At 42.6% G+C, this 22,345-nt stretch overlaps 1 protein-coding gene across 1 annotated transcript in view; it reads left to right on the top strand.

The window, feature by feature from the left end:
• ctnnbl1 (catenin, beta like 1) overlaps positions 1 to 22,345 on the top strand; it is a 46,370-nt gene that overhangs the window by 20,156 nt on the left and 3,869 nt on the right. The window contains exons 12-15 of the mRNA XM_079273018.1: positions 5,595 to 5,692; positions 7,774 to 7,854; positions 17,849 to 17,986; positions 18,442 to 18,514. Coding sequence (XP_079129144.1) covers positions 5,595 to 5,692; positions 7,774 to 7,854; positions 17,849 to 17,986; positions 18,442 to 18,514 — 390 coding nt within the window. The remainder of the gene's footprint in view (positions 1 to 5,594; positions 5,693 to 7,773; positions 7,855 to 17,848; positions 17,987 to 18,441; positions 18,515 to 22,345) is intronic.

The following is a 22,345-nucleotide window of genomic DNA, read 5'->3' as shown; positions in this document are numbered from 1 at the left end:
GTCGTTGATATGTTTTTGAATGCCACGCAAACAACTTAGCGTGGAGCGGACGCCCTCGCCGTGACCCTCGTTCTCTAATGAAAGCACTCGCAGAGGTGTAATGAGTGAGGCATGCTAGCAGAAAGAGGAACACTGTCACATTCTGTGACCGTGTAGTGGTGTTGGAAGTATGCAGTGAGGGGGAAAGATGAATAGAAGAGGCTTTTTATTATAACTTTTCACCCCCTCAAATGATGGCAGTTCCATTACGAAGGTAAAAGATGGAGTTTTATGATTCAATTACTTTATCACCAGTATCCATCCTCTGTTATTAACAAATGGAGATTCAGAGAACTACACAGCAGAATATATGAGACTAGATGTGAGTCTATCTGGATTTATTGATCAAACTTGCGTCAGTCATTTCAGTCAGAAAGCAGAGACTCAAATGGAGCCCTCATTTGATCACCTCCCCTCCCAGCACCGCGCGCCTTCGGCTCAGATTGAGATCAGAAACATTTTACACGATTCAAGTTTGATTGTAATCTGTGTTGTCAGAGTCACGCTGCGTAATCCTATTATTTGTGTATTTCAGAGGGAGAGATTTGCCTTTTAGATCCCTGTGTAAAAATCGAATTAGCATCTTCACGTTCGGTCTTTACTACTGCTGGAGATCGATCGCGTTCTATCTCTGCAAATTTACACTCTTGACGAAATATACCGTGGTATATTTAGTTGCATATGAAAGCTTTTACACTTAAATATTCTGTTGAGGACAGGATGTGCTCGACATTTAGAGGTAATGTGCAGGAAAAGTTTTAAGTCCAACTGGAATTGTAACGTGTACATATCTAATCTTAAAGAACAATTAGAAAACCAAGAGGGAGATTTATTATTCATGGTTTTGCTTTAATTTGACAGAATACCGTTCTGGTATCCGTCTATGAAAATGGAGACTTAACTTTTTTTAAATTAGAGTTGTTCCAATACCAGTATCAGGAATGCCTCCAGAACAGCCCAAAAGGCTAGATCGGGTATCGGCAAGTACGCGAGTCTATGCACCGACAAAATGTCACATTATTGTATCATTTATGAGCTCATTAACGCCACACAGGGACATCAACAACACGTGTCGCTCACCAACCAATCCGTACGTCCTGCCCGATCTGTACAGCACATGTGCAAACTGGTTAAACCCTATTTATTCCCTGAAAAGGGTGCATTATGAGCATCAATTCTCTTTAAAATCGTCAGGAGAACTAGTTGACGTTAGCCGTTAGCCGTTAGCAGCCGGTGGGCAGCACTGGAGCTAACAACTATCAACAAGGTTTCACTGAGTTACATTATGGTGCGCTCATGGTCAATTGAGAAGAAAATAGTATCGGGTGAAGGTAAATTATAATTATGTTCATTAAATATATGTTTTATATGTAATAAAATATTATCATGGTGTGTTCAAATGTAGTTTTGTAAAAAAAATAAAAAAGTGTTTGCCAAACAAACACACAGTGCACCGCTAACATCAGTTTGCAAAAAATACATGAAAAAGATTTCTCACGACAGAAAGGCATGACTGATTCTCAGTTGGACCTAAACAGCTCAAATCTTTTGGTATCGGCCATTTTGAAAGTGGAACTTGTTTTGTACATAGACCAAAAGAAATGTGTGAAAAATGTTCCATCTGTTGTCCCAGAATATCTGTTAGAGAGGGGATGAAAGCGACCACGCTGTTTAATGTAGTCCGGACTGGTGCACAGTATGTGGCGCTTCATTTAGTTACCAGTGCTGGAAAGTGAATTACTAAATATGTAGTCCTTTGTTCAGCGTTCTACTTTCAGCCTTCTGAGAATTCAGTTCAATTTGGAGAGCTGCCCCTGTGGCTGTTTTCAACACAATAACGTTTCCAGGAGCCTTTTCAAGTGTTCAGGAACGTTTTGTAGCCTGGGAGCCATTAGGGTGAAGATTACCGCGTTAAATGTAGATTATTGTTCAAACACAATGTCTTTTTTTTTTTCATACATTTTTTATTGAAAGACACGAGACAATATTAAGACAATACATCGATATAACAACAAGAGGATGACAAGAACAGTGGGATAAAAGCCAGCAAATATCATATAGTGTGTGTGTGTGTGTGTGTGTGTGTGTGTGTGTGTGTGTGTGTGTGTGTGTGTGTGTGTGTGTGTGTGTGTGTGTGTGTGTGTGTGTGTGTGTGTGTGTGTGTGTGTGTGTGTGTGTGTGTGTGTGTGAGAATGTCCTTGAGCCTTTTGAGATGGAGGGAAAAAAATATAAAAATAATAATAATAAAAAAACAACAAACCAGAAAAAAATTAAAAACGGGTAAGTATGTGTGCATATGGATGTTCATGTATGTATGTACGTGGGTTTCAATTGGTTGTCCGGCAAGAAAAACAAAACAGAAATCAACAACAGTAAAAAATACACAAAAAAAAGAAATATATATATATATACCGGTGTATATATACTATACAAATTTCAATATTAATAGAATGGGCGGTGTCACGTTTGCAGAAACATAGTGAGGGATGACCAGGTGGAATGGTGTTCTGTTGTATTGTATATGATGGATGAGGTTAGATTTTCCATTGAAATATACTCTATCATTAAGTTTCTCCAGTGTGCGATGTGTGTATTATTCCTTGATTTAAACGTAGATTATTGTTCAAACACAATGTCTCAGTGTAAGTAAGCAGTGGGGGTCTCTAGTGTTCCTACAGAGACTAAGCATGACTTCAAAAGAGCAACATAAAGAAAGAGAAACTAGGCTAATTGTCTTAATGTAGGTAAATAAAACACTCTAGTCTAACCTCTTTGGCACCTTTTATTCGACCCATTGTACACTGCTGGTGTACTGTACTGAAGATGTTATTTGCATTGACTTTGCTTCCGTATGCTAAATGATACATTATGTTGAAAATAACAATAATGTGTATAGCTTATACAGCTGCTATGTGTCCCCTCCTTTCTGAGAGTTCAGAGCCAGAGTTCATTCCTGGTCCTTCAGACAGGGAAGGCCGTCTCTACAAACCCCTGAGAGGTTCGCCCGTGGTGCTGGAAGGCTGGTTGCTCTCCCCGGGGCACAGTTAGTCCGCTCTCTTGGCGAAGCACCAGTGGTCTGTTCTTCTTGTGATTCAGAACTACGCAGCGCTTCCTTCAGCTGTCAGTCAATCTGTGAAATCCAGGCCACTCAGGGTTATTTGCATGTTAACTTAGTGCTCTGGATCCCCGGAGGTAAAGATGTGGCAGGCGGCGAATGATTAGTGGAGAATGCGTGAACGCCAGCATTTGGACATGCATAGTGCAATCTGATATGCAAATGTCCCTCGAACAAAAGGTAGTTCCAGGTTTCAAGGATAATTGATTGTCATTATGCAACAAAGGGCTGCACAACGGAATGCAGTCGAGAAGAAAAACAAGACGGAACAAAAACAGCAACATTCCTGTAGTGTGTTTTTGTATTTGCATCAGTGGGAACATTGTCTATCAACTTTGACTAGGTGATAGGTGGGTGTTTATGCATTTCCTTTTGGAGGTGCCAACTCCAACAACACCATGTAGCTATTGCATTCACCATAAAATGCTCTCTTTGTGAATTATACCTTCCACGTGTCTTCGTGGCCCCTTTCTCTGCCCAGGTGTCCACATCTGCTCCGTGCATCAAACTCATGAACTTACATTTCCATCTGTTCTTGTCCGACACAATCGTCAACCTTTGCCGCCATGTACATCTAAATGATTCCCTGTTTTTAAACTCAACAGTCAAGTGTGAAGCAAAGCACGTAAATTAAGTATTGATTGGACACCTTTCTAAAAGGCTCATTTATGCAGCCCTGCCCTCCACGTTGTACCCAAGATGTCATCCTGCCTCCACCTCTTGACGGATCTCAGCGGAGAGTTTTAAACTCTTTGGATTGAACGTTCCGCAGCCGGCGATCAATAGCCTCCCCGGCAGGGTGCAGAGGTGGCGACATCAATTACCACTCGGATCGAGTTGATAAAGTAGCGTCCTTTCGGAAATGGCGGTTAAAGCCGCCTTGTCATTGTGTACAGGAAATAAGGTTGCATACATTAAAATAATGGGACGTAGGACTGAAACTACCTGGTGCACAACCAGAACACACCGTTATAACTACATGTAATACCAGTCATACCAATCAGACAGTCTGTGATTTACAGTTTATAGTTTTTTGTAATATTCACAGACAATAGTGACTCTGACGGACACTATTAAACAAAAAAAAAAGAAACCTTTGTTCAGCCTTAATTTCCTGCAAACACACCAAACACCTTCATCCATGCTAGCAGCTCTGTGAAACTGTACTTATGCACATCTGCTGTGAGCTAAATGCTAAAGTCAGCATGATGTTGCGCTCCCGGTGACAATGTTGCCGAGCTGATGTTCAGCTGGTATGATGTTTATCTTGTTAAACAATCTTACTTCAGCGTGTTTGAGGCGTTTTGGTTGAAGTAGAACAGAAGAGTTTCAAGAGAGTAATTCCATTTATGTCAGCTTTTGTTAAGATCTGTTCCAATGGGCCTTCTTTCGTCCCCAGTGTGTTTTATATTGTCTTCCCCTGCCTTTTTGTGCTGCCAATCCTCTTCACGATGCTGATGGCGATGTGTTCATTCTGCAAGATTTGGCGGTGGCAGGTGTTACATCCTTGAGTTTCCTCAGCCTTCAAGTCTTGTGAGAGGGGGCGCTGCGGGTCGTAAGGAAACGCACAAAGGGAGCCGACAGTGAACGCGACCCCTTTTAAAAGAAGCAGAACTGGGATTGATTCTTGTGCTCTTGTTGCTTAGCAACTGCAAAGCCTCGATGAGAGAGGATATTGACCTCTTGTTGATAAAGTCCAATTACATTTACTCCCCACTCTGTATCCAGAGGTTTTTACAGTGTCATCTTCTGTGTGCAGAGTGTATTGTTCATTCACTATAATAGATACATATTACACTACGATTGTCTTCTGCTGGTGCAGCCTGTGAGCAAGAAGGCCTTTGAATGAGATTACACATCTCGCATCGCATGAATTGGGTTAACAATGGCACTCAATGGGACGAACTAGTTTTCGTCACCGATTTAGCCAATTAGCATATTTTTAGGACCCCCCCCCTCGCTAAATGGCCCCAGAGCGGCCAAAGACACATTTCTAATGTGAAAAATGTGATACAGCCAGAACTGTTACGCATGTTCCAGCATGCCCTAAAAAAATGTAAATTGATTTCTAAATTTCATTAACATTCACTCTGAGGTCTCTCTGTAACCATGCTTAGCTGGCCGTGGGCCGTAACTGCGAATCGTGTGCTAATCGCTTTATTTTATCTTTGTGGGTGCTGTGTCTATGAACGATCATGTCTTCTTGTGTTTACTGTTTTTTAACCGAGGAGCGTAACAGCAGCCCGTGTGTTAGTGTCGGGTTTACCGGAAAAAACACAATGAGCTCTTTCACGGCGAGTTAACGCGTAGGACCGGGGTTCTCAACCGCTGCTTATGAAGGGCCGCTAATTCAAATAATCATTTCATAAAAACGTATAAACGTGTTTTGAGATGTACACTATGAAGCTTTTGTCCTTAAGTCTCACTTTACTCTCTGTAGAACATGTATGCTCCATCATCGCCTCCATGCTGAGAAATCTCAAGTCCCAACAGAGAAGCCGACTCCTCAACAAGTTCACAGAGAACGACTGTGAGAAGGTGAGCTTTCACCGTCTTCTGACCGTTCTGCTCTTTTCTCCTTCTTTCGCCTTCACTTTTCTATCTACTGTGTTTTGATTGCTAGCAGATCGTTTCATCGGGAATGCCTAAGCTGAGGTGTTTGTGTGTGGTACATTATGTTTTGGTCACAGGGTCTCTCTACAGTTACTGGAATCACAGCAGGTCCTACATTTCTAGGCCCTGAAAACATATTTTGTCAATGTGGTTCCTACTGTTGGCAATGGGTTCTTACATGAACACGCTATTTTCTTTTGGAACACTTTTTAGTATTTCACATCAGAGAAGTCTTTATTTGTGCTCATTTTAGCTGGTTTGAATGTGTCGCAGAATGAATGTGAATATCCAAGGTGGAACCTTTCCATGGAAATCTATGGGACAAAACTGGAATAGAATGGGAATATAGAGGTTATATGAATCCCAGGTCATATGCAGATAGACACTAACCTTTCAGCATATTATAAGCAGACATAATCCATTATTTTCTGCCAAACACATACAGCAAGGTAATGGGTACTTTGAGAATTTGGGCCAACAATGAGGGCTGTGTGCAAACTTAGGGTTTAAAGTGAAACACAAGTTTATAAAATAAATATTTGACTGTCTGTCTGTAGACCCTCACTTTGGATGAGGAAAAACGTTGTTGACAGTTGTGGCTTTGTTTTTTTATGATGCCACGGCGCTGTCTCATCAAATCTGATCAGTTCACACCCAAACACAGGGTTATCATAGTTTTGGTTTATTCATCGTGTTAAATTTTTACAATTGCTGCAATGATTCCAGCTTCTCAAATGTGAGGATTTGCCGCTTGCTTTCACACATGCTAGTAAATGAAATGTCCTTTGGGTTTTGGACTCATATGGGGACAAAAATAGCAATTTAAGGACATGACTTTGGGCTCTGGGAGGATGACCCTTTCTCTCTACCCTCCCATGTCAGAGACATGAAGATAAATCACTGACTTGGGAAAATAATCAGCATATTAATGGACAATGCTTGTTTGTGAAAACAATATTTTGTGTCTTTTACATAATGTTTTAATGAATACCCTTTTATCTTGTAGCTACTGCCCATTAATACTTTTAGACTCTTCGTTATCTATTGGTAACTTAAAATGAATCCTATCAGGCAGCTTGTCTTTTTCCTGTATGTTTTTAAGACCCAAAAGTCCATGCCTGATGAGGATGTTAAAGGAAATCAATATGTTGCAAACTATGCCGTTACCTTCAGTGTTTCCTCACACTAGTTTCCCCGTGGGCAGACCTCGCTGTCTTCTTGTACGTGTTCATCAAGACCACTTACGGTACTTTGTATAAGCAGGCTTCTAAAGACGTATAATATACACGTCATCACATGTACAAGTAAACAACTCCCCAGATAGAAAATATGTTTATCATAAAATGACTGTCTCTGAGTGTGTATCGTTCTAATCCTATTGTTATCAGAGGAAAGAGGCTGGCGTTTGTACGGCAGGTTAAATACATTTCGTCCCTTAGTCAGTGACTGCACCGCTCTGAACCTGTGCATACTGACCTCTGCCACACGTTACAGAACTTGACGAAGCGATTGAAATATCATGCTGGACACCACAGCTGCCATTTCTCCCACAATTCCCTCTCACATGGGCAAAAAAATGCTTCGTATTCGATGCGCTCCTCGAGGCCATTTTAATAGGACGCGTGACCTTTGATGTAGAAAACAGCCTGTCGCGCAAATCAAACGCGGACGTCGTCTTCACCGCGAAGCCATCTTTATTTCCGTCATCCACTCCCTCGGTTATTTGTTCGTTATTCGGGGATGCTTGATGTCTCTGGCTATATGGTAATACAACTAATTCGATTCTTAAAAATTGTATCGGTGCCTTGTCTTCGTTTTCCCCTTGATAAACCCTCCTCTCTTTCTTGTTGTCTCGTTGCTTTCTCCCACTCTCTCTCCGTCTGCCTCTGTTTCATTCTCTCTCTCTCTCGCTCTCTCTCGCGCTCTCCGTCTGCCTCCGTTTCATTCTCTCTCTCTCTCTCTCTCTCTCTCTCTCTCTCTCTCTCTCTCTCGCTCTCTCTCTCCAGGTTGATCGACTGATGGAGATGCATTTTAAGTACCTGGAGGCTGTTCAACAGGCCGACAAGAGGATCGAAGGAGAAAAACATGTAAGCATCACTCCTTTTCCTTTCCCCCTATCCTCTCACCCTCCCGCCACCTCTTGGTGCTGTCTCGTTTACACTGGCTTTATATCTGGCAGCTTGTTGGATGGATTCACACGAAACACTGAGGTTTTTAGATTTGCTTTGTTGACTTCAAATGAAATGCCGTCAAAGAGTGGTGATGTTGTACAGTATGTTTTTTGGTATTTTAGACTCTGAACTGATTGTAGCCTGAGAGGTCCTTGCCCAAACCAGCCATAGACCAGATCAGGCCTGTAAAGTCAGCGCCACTGCTTCAGAGGAAATCTGAGATGAAATGTGTAAGAAAGGCAGGTGTGCAGCGTGCTACACTGTATTATATGACACATACGGGGGGAGACGTGGAGAGAACGAGAGAAACACGTTATTATTCCCGTCTAATTTTCTCAAATTCATCCCGTCTAAGGGAACACAGCAGGGACACAGCAGCTCCGGTCCTTTCGGTTGACATCTCCTCACGTACAGCCCTTCCTCGTCTTGCAGGATGTTTGCACACTTGTAGTTCCGAAAGTGTCTCCTCTTCAACCAATGTTCCAAATTCAGCAGAAAACACTTTCTTTCGCACTTTTCCTGACTGTCAAAACATTCTGTCATCAGATTTTACCCCGAGTCACTTCATGCAAATCAGAAGGAAGCGTGGCTGAGCTCGTTAACGCTCCGACCGAAAACGGCGCCGTGTGAAATGATTCGTGCGTTGAACTTGTGTTAAAACGGGAGGTAAACGACAGCTACTCGAGTCCAGCTACTCGTGTAACAAAACGTCTGCACATACTTGATTGACAGGCAGAAGTTGAGCCTCACACATGATCTCTTTAACCACTTCAACACTGAACCTGACGGCGGTTTAAATATGATACTCGGTCCCCTCTGTATCAGCGGGTGGAAACGTCCACTGAAGTCAGTAATTACAACAAAAGCAGAGAGGCCGTAACACTCTCACTTGACTACAAACTGCAATGAGCATTAACAGTGTTATGAAATTACAAACAGAAAATGGCACAACGAATCTAATGAAATCAAATCAATTGAACAATTACCTTCGATCAGAATTGTCTGCTGACGATCCCAACCGACAATCATGGTTGTAAAAAATGTAAATCGTGTTAAAGATGTTCAGATATCCGAACGCAAATCTCCGTTATAAAGGGTCGGGAGGTGTGATCAGAAGGTCGTCTCTTCGTGGCAGATAAGATTCCACACCGTGTCACATCCAAAGCCACGAGGGGAAGGGACCACAAACCCCCCCCCCCCCCCCCCCTCCCAAAAAAAACGATCACACTCCTGCTGATAACAATATGACAGATTACAGAGGAATGGAAAGCTTGATAGCTGCGAGGGCCCTTTTGAGCTGTGTGTGCGTGTGCGCATGTCGGTGTGTTGAGCTGTGGGCCAGACGGGCCGATGGAGGGATGCAGATAGAAGACAAGTAGCCAGGGGGGGGAGGGAGAGAGAGAGCGAGAGAGAGAGAGCATCCTGTGCTCGCAAAAGCAGAAAGATGAGAAATAATGCAGGTGGAGAAACTGTAAATATCCGCACGGGAAGTTAAAAGAAGAAGAGTGGAGTGAAAAGGAGATGTAGAATTGAAGGGAGGGAGGGAGGTGTGGATGGAGACAGATATGTGTGGGAGATCCCTATCTAAAGATGAAGATTCATTTCTCAGACAGACATCGTGGCAGGATTGCCAAGAAAAGGCCAGACAGTTTGACATTTCCCCTCCCTCCCTCTCTCTCTCTCTTTTTTTCCCCCCATCTTCTTCTGTTGCTCCCCCGCCTCCTCCGGGATGGCTGTCGGCGTGACTTTGTGATACCCCGGGTGATAAGAAACCCGTCTGCGTGTGCGCTGTCGGCGTTCCCCTAGTTCAGAGCCGCACTGTGAGCCAGTATGACACTGACAAAAATATCACCCGACCACGTTTAGTTTTATTTCTTTTTTTTTTTTCTTGGTTAAAAGCCCAAAAACAAGTCGGTGCTAAAACTATAGTACACAGAATAATCTCATATAAAAGAAAAGAAGAAGAAAGGATTCGTATTGCTGCATTCACAGGTAGGCGGCAGACGGACAACAACCTTTCTTAACGACAGGAGAAAGTTCGGCAAAACGAAACACGCATGACGATATGACGGGACAAAATACATTGAATACATTTGTTTTGTGTCTACTATTGAATGTAATTATTCTAGAAATGCACGTGGCTATACAATTCAGCTTTCTCTTAATTAAATTAAATCTTTTTAAAATTTTTCATACTAGGTCGATTTATGTTTTCCATTCACCCGATTTCTAAGCTTGTATTAAGAAGGTTTGTGGTTCTTGCTTGGTATTTCTTTGTAGTTTTCCTTTTATTTATTGTGTGTTGGGTCTTGATACTGTAGCACATTAAAGATTGGGTTTCTCTCCGCACTAGCTTGAGCTGCGGTTTCATTCCTGTTGGTACAACTCTAATGCTGACAACACCCAGATGATGCTGTAAGTCTGTGTGCGAATCGCAGCTTCCACCGAACGTCTCCTCTCATGTTAAATAAGGCGATAAAGACGCCAACCCAGTTCTGTCCGGCGCCTCAGCCCAATCGGCTGCCGTCAGCAGCGCCGTTTTATCTCTCTCTCCCCCCACACCCCTGTTAAGCCTGTTTTTAAGGGGCGGGAAGCAAAATGTTTTTCCTCCGCAACATATTATCCACAGATTTCTCAGGAGAAGAGCAAAGGAAAAAAAGCTGCTGCTGCTTTTTCCTCCCCGTCTTCCAGCGCGGCCCCTTTTTAATAAGCTTATTTTCCTCCCACCTTAGTATCTCTCCTCACTTTCTCTCCTCCTCCTCCCTTAAAGCTGTGTTTTCCATCCCTCTTTATGTCCGTGTCCTGTTTTTCTCCCCACATGTGGTCTCCTTTCTTTTCATACTCTCCTTTCTTCTTGTTGCGTCCTCCCTGCTTCTTTTACTTTTGCTTGTGAGCTCACTCCATCACATCTTTTCTTCTTTTGAGTCCTTTCTTCTGCGTCTGTTGATTCTCCTCCGTTGCTTCCCGTCTTTCACATCGTCTCCTCTGGCCTCCTCTCCCCTCCCATCAATCCTTCACACCTTGTCCCTGTCCATGCTTCCCTCTCCGTCCTTCCAGTTCTTCTCTCCTGCTTCCCCTCTAAAGCAACTGCTTTCACTCGTCCTTTTCCACCTCTTTTTCTTCCAAACCCTCCCTTCCTGCTCTCAGCTTGTTGGTAACAGCTCTCTGAGATTGATGAAGCTCAGCAAAACATGGCCGAGGCCGACCTCAATACTGTAAAATGCCCGAGTGCACCTTCCTAGTGCCTAAGAACCCAGTGAACAGCAGAGATGGCCTGGTTTAGCAATGCTGACAGTAGGCATTTCATTGGTTTTGCACCTTGATGGGATATATTCAGTTTTCTTAGAATAAATTCTCTCTCCCTCTTCTCCTCTCTCCCAGTTTTCTTCAGACAAAAAAATCACAATTCAATCATTTGCTGAAGATGAAGCAGTGGAACAGCAACGCTAAGAAACAAACGTACTGATCCTGCAGTACAAACATAGGCTGTATATGAGAAGTGGACGTGGTGACCATGAAGTCACCCATTGGTTTGTGGACTGCTGTTTTGAAGTCTCGGGGGTTTGCTGTTTTGGCCGTCACCAGAAGTGACCGTATTTGGACGAGAGGGTAGAGCTGGGGAGGGATACGCATTGCTGCAACCTCTATCTATATAGACAGGTAGAAGCGACCTGTCAATCACGAGATAGCCACTCCCTACCTTTCTTTATGGTGTAATTGACTCTAAATGGACCATAATTTACGAAATGAATACATGCTGTGTTGAAGAAGACTTGACTAAAGATTGAGACCATAAACTCATGTTTACTGAGGTAATAAATGAAGAGAGAAGTAGTAATTTTCCCAAAGACTTCTATACAATCTGACTTTTTGCAACCAGAGGAGTCGCATGATATCCATTAGAAAGAATGCAACTATGAGGCACTTGCGCATCTGCTTCACTGTTCAGACTCGGAGACTACGTCTACTTCTTTTATACAGTCCATGAGCGTAGCCACGGCATTCTCGTTTAGACCGTCTTATTTCCAGTCTAGTCCAGTATTGACACCGAGATGCCTGAAAATGTCTGAGTCCTCTCCTTAAAGAACCATAGAGCGGTTTATTTAATATATATTCTACGAATTATGTTCACGTGTAAAGTTTTTTTTTGAAACCGTAATGTTCTTTGCAACACAAAGTTGTCCTTTATTAATGCATCCCTTGACAAACGGCAGAGAGGCTGCTAATCCTTGAGGGCATTGTGATTAGGCATCGTCTGATTGGATTTTCTCCAATATCAAATCTGTTCCCTGAAACTGATACAGGAAGCCTATTGAACCTGCTCATCAAATCTCAGTTAATTCCGATCCCTTATTGAATCCATTTAGGTTTAGCGTTCAACTTTTGAAGAAACTAAAGTTATAAATAAATACAACTTAAAAGTAGCCCATCGACTTGCACACTGAGATCATTTTTCACTTGAGACGATGTATCGCTCTAATTGTGTTGTGGGCACCACTCACTGTGTTATAGAGTGAAGCCTCTTCCCTCACAAAACATCTTTGTCGGAGTACAGACGTCTGCTGCAGAAAAAAGTGATTTAACCAGAACACACACCAGTTTTATTTTGACCTGTCGTAGCTCTCGGACTACATTACCTAGCGACAGCTGATGTGACCTGCAGTCAGCGACGTTTGTCAGTGAAAGCGAACAGTTGGTGCCGGCTCAAAATGAAAAGCAGGCTACGCTCGCTAAATGTTTATAACACTACTCTTTGCTAATAAGAGAACAGAGAGATAGAAGATGGAACAGATTTTGTTTAATGGGGAGCTCAGTAAATCTGTCTGTTTTGTATCAGAACCCAAACACCGTAACAGTTTCAGCAAAACGATGATAATCATTATGGAGGTAGGGTATGCATTAGACCGCATTAGCACACATCTCGCCTTTCTGTCACTTATCCAAGTTTACCAGTGTGGCGTCTTCTTTACCGCCTTGAGAACTTGTAGTTTAGAAAGTAGAAACGGCCACAAGGGGGCAACAACAAGCCCGTTCCACACTCCAAAACTAACTTTGACAAGCAACACATTAAGTGAGATGAATGTTTAATCTAAAGTGAAGCAGCTGAACCAGCTGAAGCTAATTTGCCCCCACCCCCATCTACATGATCCAAGGTCCACCCACCACAGTTTCAAAAAATCTTGTGGGTAACACCAATGTATAGCGCAATATAAGCTGAGCTTTAATCGTGAAAGACTCTATATTGCAGACCCTTTCCTGTCCCTAGTCTCCCCTGAGATAAGTAACTGAGAAGTGCAGGCAAGATTCTCAATCATGTGTAATTTGTATGTTTGAAACCATTTTTGGAGTGGTCGTCTTTTTTTTGCCATATGTTGGTGGTTTTGAAGGGAGCTGTCAGATTCCAGTAATAAGAATGAGTCTCCAGGTTTCTCACTGTCGAGCTGAGTTCAGCACGGACCGGATGACGTGGTCTCCTCCTCCTCCTCCCTCCTGGTAACACTGCTGTGCTTTTGTTTTTGTTTGCTTCGCCCCACTTTGTGAACAAACTCTTAATTGATGTGCGCCCCAAAGCACAGGGCAGTTCTTTTTTTTTTCTTGGAGATTATCATAACTTGAAAATCAGCACGTTGCCTCTCGCGCTCTCGCAAAGTTCTGTTTTTGTTGTTTGTTTCTTTCCCCCCTGAAAGTTTACCTCATTATCAACCTCTGTATCTCTCTTTTTAATGAGGATATCTGACCTCTATCTTTGTGGTATTTGCTTTAGCAATAAAGAGCATTACGTCCCCCACACACACACACACACACACACACACACACACACACACACACACACACACACACACGGTCACAGTGGGTTTCTGCAAAGTGCTGACAAAGAAATCACTTTAATTCTGCATCCAAGCATCCCAATGGAAAAGAAAGCACAGGAATAACAACCAGCCACACACACACACACACACACACTGCCTCATGCACAGGAAGGCAAACACGTTCTCTCATACACACAATCGTAGAACATTGCCACGCATTCGAACACACACTTAGATAAAAGGTCCTCGTTTAAAGACACACACTTCTTATACACATGTCACACACTGGCACAAACACACGGTTTCTAATATGCACAGTCTTCCATGAATCATACCGCCCCATGTGCACAAACGCACGTGCCGCCGAGTTACAGTAAAGGAACTGGGACGGAAACTTGCTGCTTATTACTTTGTCTGTACTGTAGCCGTGCTGCCGGGCTCCCCCGAGGTTGCAGTAATTGACTTGTCCGATCCGTCCTTTCAACACGTTATTCTTCCTTCCGCTGCTGCTTCTTGTCCGGTGTTTGCCAGAGGGACCGAGCTGCCACACAAAAGATATTGGCCACCGTGTCCAAACTCACGGGTGGACAAAAAGTCAGCCGCTGTAATGAATACAGCCCACGCGGCACCACGGCGGCTCTGGCTTTTGTAATATCCTTTTTTAAATGTCCGGCTCCGCTGCTCACCGTGATGAATATTTAATGCACCTATCATCTGTTTAACCCCCCCCCCCCCGTACACATTCAAAGATCCGGCTTGATTCATCATGTGCGTCGAACATCTTTGCAGCAATTGACTCATCTAAGACCTGATTTGAAAATGTTTTACTTTCTGTCTTTTCCCTTGACGAGTCCGCTCTAAAGTAGCTAAGAGGGTAAAGTTATTTCTGCCGTCGAGAGTTACTAAAGTAAATGTCCTGCGGTTGGACCATTTAAACCGCTTTGATGGGCACAAGACTCCTCTTGAATCAGCAGTTTATTAACGTCTAACACCGGTTGATACCCGGCTAGACAACATACCAGAGTGGTTTTATCCCGTCTAGCTCAATCAGACAGTCTCTTCTGTCACACGTTTAAGTCCAACTGTAATTGTCTCTGTCTCTCTTTGGTCCTCGGTTGCTGATGTCATGACTTCGCTTGCCTTGATAAGCCACACTCACACACCAGGACATTAGAAACTGTACGCTGCACATGTTTTGGGTCTGTTCTCTGGTTCCCTCTCCCTTTAGAGGCAGAGTTGCTGAAGCTCTTAGCACTACCGTATATTAGTCTCTGCCAAGTTGATGCAGAGGAGGCGTGTCCCCGTCCTCAGCTCTACTTCCTCTTCCTCCTCTGTTATTTCTTCAACATGTTGCTCCCGGGCAGATTCTTTGTGTGCACTAATTAAACTAAACCGTCTCTGACTGGATGTGACATGAAAATCATCATGTTGATTTGGTGCTTTATTCCTTTATCAGGCATCAGGAACATGATTTATTTCTTTTTTTACTGGATTCACTGAAGGTTAACCAGGTGAATCCAGGTGGAAGCTGTTATTTTCACTAATTGTATCCTCAGTCATGCAGCGCATGGGTAGTAGACTCACACATCGCTGTCAGATGAACCCCATCACTGACACCATATTACATTTAATATATATATATATATATATATATATATATATATATATATATATATTACATTTAATTTAATTGTCAATGTTTAGTTTGGGGTTTGACAAGTTTGCATTCACACTACTACCACTTGGAGTAGCAGATGTTGGCTCTTTTAACAAATAAACACAGGGGTGTGTGTTGCACATACAGTGGGTACGGAAAGTATTCAGACCCCTTTAAATTTTTCACTCTTTGTTTCATAGCAGCCATTTGCTAAAATCAAAAAAGTTAATTTTATTTCTCATTAATGTACACTCAGCACCCCATCTTGACAGAAAAAAACTGAAATGTAGAAATATTTGCAGATTTATTAAAAAAGAATAACTGAAATATCACATGGTCATAAGTATTCAGACCCTTTGCTGTGACATATTTAACTCATGCTGTCCTTTTCTTCTGATCCTCCTTGAGATGGTTCTATATGTGCATGTTGTTTTCCACTCATGTATTGTGTCTTACCATTAAGGCCTACTTCCTGTGCTTTGCATCTTAGCTGAAGTTGACTTGTGATATATCTGTGACTTTGCCTTTATTGACTCTGAATAATGAGCAGAGTTGTCCTGGAAACCGAGATAATCTTTTCTTTTCCTGCAGTGAAGAGAGGAAACACTTACCTTTGTTTGGTGCATCTTTAATGCGTGCTCGTTGACGGCAACAAGGCCAAACTTTGAGACTGTTTTACAATGCGATGTCTCCTCGCTTTGTAATATAACAGAATTATTGGGCCAGTGTTTCTACCCGCAGGACACAGAGGAGAATGCTCTCCATATTAAAGAATGTTGTTTAATTATCTACATTGCTTTCCATCTTTAATAAGCTACAGTTGACGTTGAACGGTAGGACTTTGTTCCTGAAGTTGTCTGCTTGTCGACTCTTCTCCCAGGATGGAATCAGTAAAGCAGGATGGCGTCCTGCTTTCAGGACGTAGCGTCGCTACAGTACGAGTGGTGTCGTACTGTAGCGACGCTGCGTCCTGAAAGCAGGATGGCGTCCTGCTTTCAGGACGCAGCGTCGCTACAGTACGAGTGGTGTCGTACTGTCGCGCTCTGGAGTTGTCCTTTCGATTGAGTCGTGTTAATGAGCTGAACTTCACAGCTATAATTGGGTTTTACGGTGTAATTGATCTTTAAGGACAAGGCCTTTTGAAAGCTTTAATTTTCTCTGAGATGAAATCATTGGGATGTAAATGTCATGTGTGGTACCCTTTAGCTCGATGCTAGGAGCAATTTGTTTTCATTAGGAACGGTTTGAAAAGTTGCCCTTTTTCTTGATTTACTGTGTCACAGACTGAAGTATCTATTAGTTTTTGTGGGCTTTTTTTGGGCTATCCTCTCTTACACTGCAACAGACAGAGAGATACGTTAGTGCATGAATCAAAAATCGATGCTGGAATGTTACACGGTACATCTTCAGTATGTATGCTAAATGTGTCAGTGAGGTTTCTTTCTTTAAACTAAACTGACTACGGTAGTTGAATTCTATTGGGGGAAAAAAGAAGATTTTACGAGTGAGCCAAGATATGGACTGTTCTTTAAAAGGTGCAGCTTAAAGCTAGGGTATGCAAATCATATATGTTGACAAACAGCCCGCCCAATCATTTAATTCTGCCCTCATGAACTACCTGCCTGTCGACCTCCCGTGTTTATTTATTTATTGGTTTGTTTGAACGGGACAGTGCACATTAATAAAAACATTTCTGCAAATGTGCCAGAGTTAGCCAAAAGGCTATTTTTCATCTGTAGTCCCAATTGTGTTCTATTGTTTGATAAAACAGTGCAATAGATCTGTGTTTGACCTCAGTTTCTCTCGCTTGTGTTGGACGTCACTGGTTGGGCTTTCTGTTGTTGGTTGAATACTTTTGAATACTCTTGCTTGTTTCTTTAAAGTTGCCTACCAGCTTTAATGTTGACCGAGCCTTCACTTGATTATTATAGTCATCAGTTGCTACGTGGATTTTTGGTTAACATGCTTTGTTTTCCTAACTGCAATAGTTTAATTCTCATGAATGGCCTTCACTGTAGAAGTAAAGAGTAAGGTGTGTGTGACAGCAACACATTCAACATGCTGTCTTTGTGTTTCTGAACCACTCCAATGGCTTACACTCCAGACTCTCCTCTCCCCTTCAGGTCTGCTTCTTAATCTCTAATGATGATTAATGTGGCTGTGTGCTTATTGGCAGCACCGTGTTATCGGCATTCTGACAGGCTTGTTAAGATGGATAACTATGCAGTAGTGCGTATGCATGTCTGAGCGTGGGAGCGTGGTCGATGGAGAAAATGGATTTGTGGGAAAAAAAGCTGAAAAACACCTAAATTAAACGTAGTGTCGGGTTTTCTGTGTTCGTTGAATCTGTTGTTGAGGGTGCAGAGAACAATAGAAAGCAAATGCGATTTATTCACCTTGTCATGCATGAAAATGAGCGCGTTTTACTTTTGCGTGCGTGCAGGAGATGGTCCGTCGGGGGGAGATCCTAGATGAAGGCATAGAGGATGAGTTCTACCTTCGCCGCCTGGACGCCGGACTGTTCGTCCTTCAGTTGATCTGCTATATTATGGTGGAGATCAGCAACTCTGGGATATCACAGGTACACACACAGAGTACTTATTGTGAAGACATCTGATCAAACAAGCTATAAAAATAGGCAGGAGTTAGATGATGGTGTTTTGTGAGCGCTGGGTTTCACTGGGCTCTACTTTTCTGCTGATTCAAAAGCTGCAGCAAATTCCAACTCACTCCATTCGTTTTAGGGAATAATCATGAGCTAGTGCAACCTTGTTAAATTCCTTGTTAGTAAACTGTTCAGGTGTTTGAGAACAGGCGTTTCTAGGAGACTTCATCGCCCCGCATAGCTTGTAAACGTTGATACCTTGTTAATAAGCCCACATAACGTTACTATCCTCTGCTAATACGTACTACGATAGGACCATCATGTTTGTATTTCATTTTGAAATTACATAATTACAATGTTGACCGAATAATTACACAAACAAATGCTAAAGATACTTTTAATTTTACAATATGTTCCTTCTCTGAATTTAGCTGCAGCAAAGGGTCCATCAAATTCTGAACCTAAGAGGAGGCTCTGTCAAAGTAGTGCGACACATCATGAGAGGTAAGTGACTTTGTTTTCTTGAATACAGCTATTTCTCAAAGGAAATATTCTCATAACAGCAATAGCACAATACAAACTACCGTTACCTGTACTATCATGGTTCTCTTGGTAAACCGTTACCTGTACTATCATGGTTCTCTTGGTATACCGTTACCTATACTATCATGGTTCTCTTGGTATACCGTTACCTGTACTATCAAGGTTCTCTTGGTATACCGTTACCTGTACTATCATGGTTCTCTTGGTATACCGTTACCTGTACTATCACGGTTCTCTTGGTAAACCGTTACCTGTACTATCAAGGTTCTCTTGGTATACCGTTACCTGTACTATCATGGTGCTCTTGGTATACTGTTACCTGTACTATCACGGTTCTCTTGGTATACTGTTACCTGTACTATCACGGTTCTCTTGGTATACCGTTACCTGTACTATCATGGTTCTCTTGGTATACCGTTACCTGTACTATCATGGTTCTCTTGGTAAACCGTTACCTGTACTATCATGGTTCTCTTGGTATACCGTTACCTATACTATCATGGTTCTCTTGGTATACCGTTACCTGTACTATCAAGGTTCTCTTGGTATACCGTTACCTGTACTATCATGGTTCTCTTGGTATACCGTTACCTGTACTATCACAGTTCTCTTGGTATACCGTTACCTGTACTATCATGGTTCTCTTGGTATACCGTTACCTGTACTATCATGGTTCTCTTGGTAAACCGTTACCTGTACTATCATGGTTCTCTTGGTATACCGTTACCTATACTATCATGGTTCTCTTGGTATACCGTTACCTGTACTATCACGGTTCTCTTGGTAAACCGTTACCTGTACTATCAAGGTTCTCTTGGTATACCGTTACCTGTACTATCATGGTTCTCTTGGTAAACCGTTACCTGTACTGTCATGGTTCTCTTGGTATACAGTTACCTGTACTATTATGGTTCTCTTGGTAAACCGTTACCTGTACTATCATGGTTCCCTTGGTATACCGTTACCTGTACTATCATGGTTCCCTTGGTATACCTTTACATGTACTATCATGGTTTCCTTGGTATACCGTTACCTGTACTATCATGGTTCCCTTGGTATACCGTTACCTGTACTATCATGGTTTCCTTGGTATACCGTTACCTGTACTATCATGGTTCCCTTGGTATACCGTTACCTGTACTATCATGGTTCTCTTGGTATACCGTTACCTGTACTATCATGGTTCCCTTGGTATACCGTTACCTGTACTATCATGGTTCTCTTGGTATACCGTTACCTGTACTATCACGGTTCTCTTGGTATACCGTTACCTGTACCTCCCCAGCAATATGGCTGCAAAGTGTGGAGAAAATCGTATGAACAGTTGTCGAGGTATGCGAAGGACACACAGACAATTGTTGCTTCAGGTGTCTCAATCTAACAGGAAACACTCTTTTCACTCACTGATGAATTAACTACTTATTCTACTTTGCTCTTCTTTGTCCTCGCTCATCTGCTGTCAAGGCAGATGTTTACAGTGTGGAATTATCCTCCAAACTGCTGGTATTCACGTGACATGTATGGTGAACAAATGAATGGGATTTCTCACTAAAATATGGTCAAATCTACTTCTAGAACGTGGTCAACGTGGCATGATGATTTTGGTGTTTGGTTGACTCCACACAGAATCATGTGGTTGTGTAGATCTGGCCTTGGCCCAAAAACACAAAGGGCAACAATACACAATACCTACAGTAGCTGCTCCAAAAACAATTCATATTACTTTCAGAGAAGCATCTATTGACAAATGTTTTATTTATTTTAATCCCGTTTCCGAGTGCCTCTCGCCCTGGCAAGGAAGCCACATCTCAGGGTGAAATGTTGCTCTAATCACTGCTCTGCTGCTGTGGTTGTTGTTCGATAGTAAGCCCACGCTGTTCGCCTGCCAAAGTGGTTGTGTTAGAATGGAATGAAATGCGATGAATAATGTCACTCTTCCTTATTCTTTTAAACAAAGTAAAAGGCCCAGAAACATTTTCAAGTGCATATGTATCCATTGCATCCCTCTTTGCATGTATACATTTGTACATTGACACTAGTAAAGAGTCCTGCCTACTGGAGCAGAGGACAGAGGATATAGATGATGATGTGACACTCCTAAAGGTCGTGAAATACAAAATGCATGTGGAAAACAAATTTAATTTAATATATTATGGCAGCAATAAATAAACAGTCAAATTCAGCATCTGCAATATCCAGGTAGAAGCATTTATTGTTTTCTTCACATTCCCTGTGTACAGATGGGAAAACAGGATGCATAAATGCATCCCGCTGTGCCGATATGCATCGTAATCTAATCACATTGTCACGTTGTCACCGTGAGAGGAGCAGAGACCGTCTCTCTGTCATTCATTCATCCAGCGAGCGTGGCAGTTCTCCAGTCAGTGTGTGTGTGTGTGTGTGTGTGTGTGTGTGTGTGTGTGTGTGTGTGTGCTGTTGTGTTGCTTTTGTTTTCATTTGCGTATCTGCATACACGTGTGCCTGGCTTGTCCGGGTAGTTTGCACAATGCGTTTCTGTGGAACACCTTGATGGAGTTCTTTTTTGAATTTGGCACAAACGTCAACTTGGACTCAAGAAGTGATTTGATTTTAGAGGACAAAGGTCATGGTCACTGGGACCTCTTGTTTGCTCTTAGCACATCTACATCTTTACATGTGCACACATGTCCTTGCTTGTTTTCATGTGCATTCGTTTTATGTTTCAACATATCTTTGAGAGAAAGTCTCTGCAGGTGTGTGTGCGTTCCGTTTTCCTTTGTGATTCAGCTTGTATAATTTATTTATGTGGTGTGTGTGAGTGTTGTCTTTGCATGATCTTGATGAGACTTATTTATTTATTAGTCATAAATTGTGTTTGTGTTCATGTACGTGTTTTTTTACGAGCGGTGTGCACACGCTCCTGCACTGCGTAAAGCCGTGTGTGTGTGTGTGTGTGTGTGTGCGCAGCGTGTGCCCTCACCCTTTCCATTAGGCCGCACCGTGGAGCCCTCTCCCATTTAAAGTGCCCCGCCCGGTCAATGTGAAACTGCAGAAAGAAGGTTAAGCACATGCAGAGCAGCGCCGGCTCGGCCGTCTTGACCTTACTGGCTCGTGCTCTCTGAATGAGAAGCAGCTATGCAGGAAGGACGACTTGAAGCACTCAAAGGAAGAACATTGATTTCACTCGTGCTGAGAGAACCTGCTGTGAGGTTCAGAAACGTTTATAGTTTGAGCCGTGAATGTTTCCTCAGACCGTTCGTATATGACAATACTGTATCGAGCCTTTTAGAATACTCGTATGGAGCCTTTTAAAAATAGGAATTGATGACATTCAGGTGTTAGGAGATATACTTTGTGGTAGCCTTGTTGCAGTCCACAGCTCTGGGCATGAGGATCCGCCCCGGTGACGAGCTAGTTTTCTCCTGTGCTTTAAGGCCAGCTTATGCTCCTTCAGAATCAAGCGGCAACCGCCGGTTCTGCCGAGTGAAGCCGATGCGGAAGTGTCTTAAAACTTGCATTCTCTCATAGACTTCTATACACTCTGACTTCTTTTGCACTGGCTATTAGAAAGAATGCAAGTTCAAGGCACTTTAGCATGGGCTTCACTTTTCCGACGGATAGGTAGGTTGACCCCTTCATACAAACACAGATCAGCATCTGAGCATGTGCAGTGGCATCTGCCCAACGCTGAACTGCCCTCCAAAGATCAAAATGCGGTCATAGTAATGAATTATGAATGACCCAATGTGACCGCATGGCTCTTTGATCAGTTGGCTACACATGCGGTACTTGTTAATGCTTGAAAACAAGCTA

This window comes from Melanostigma gelatinosum (assembly GCF_949748355.1).
Source record: "Melanostigma gelatinosum genome assembly, chromosome: 8".
Classification (NCBI taxonomy): Eukaryota; Metazoa; Chordata; class Actinopteri; order Perciformes; family Zoarcidae; genus Melanostigma; species Melanostigma gelatinosum.
This window is presented reverse-complemented; position numbering and strand designations above follow the sequence as displayed.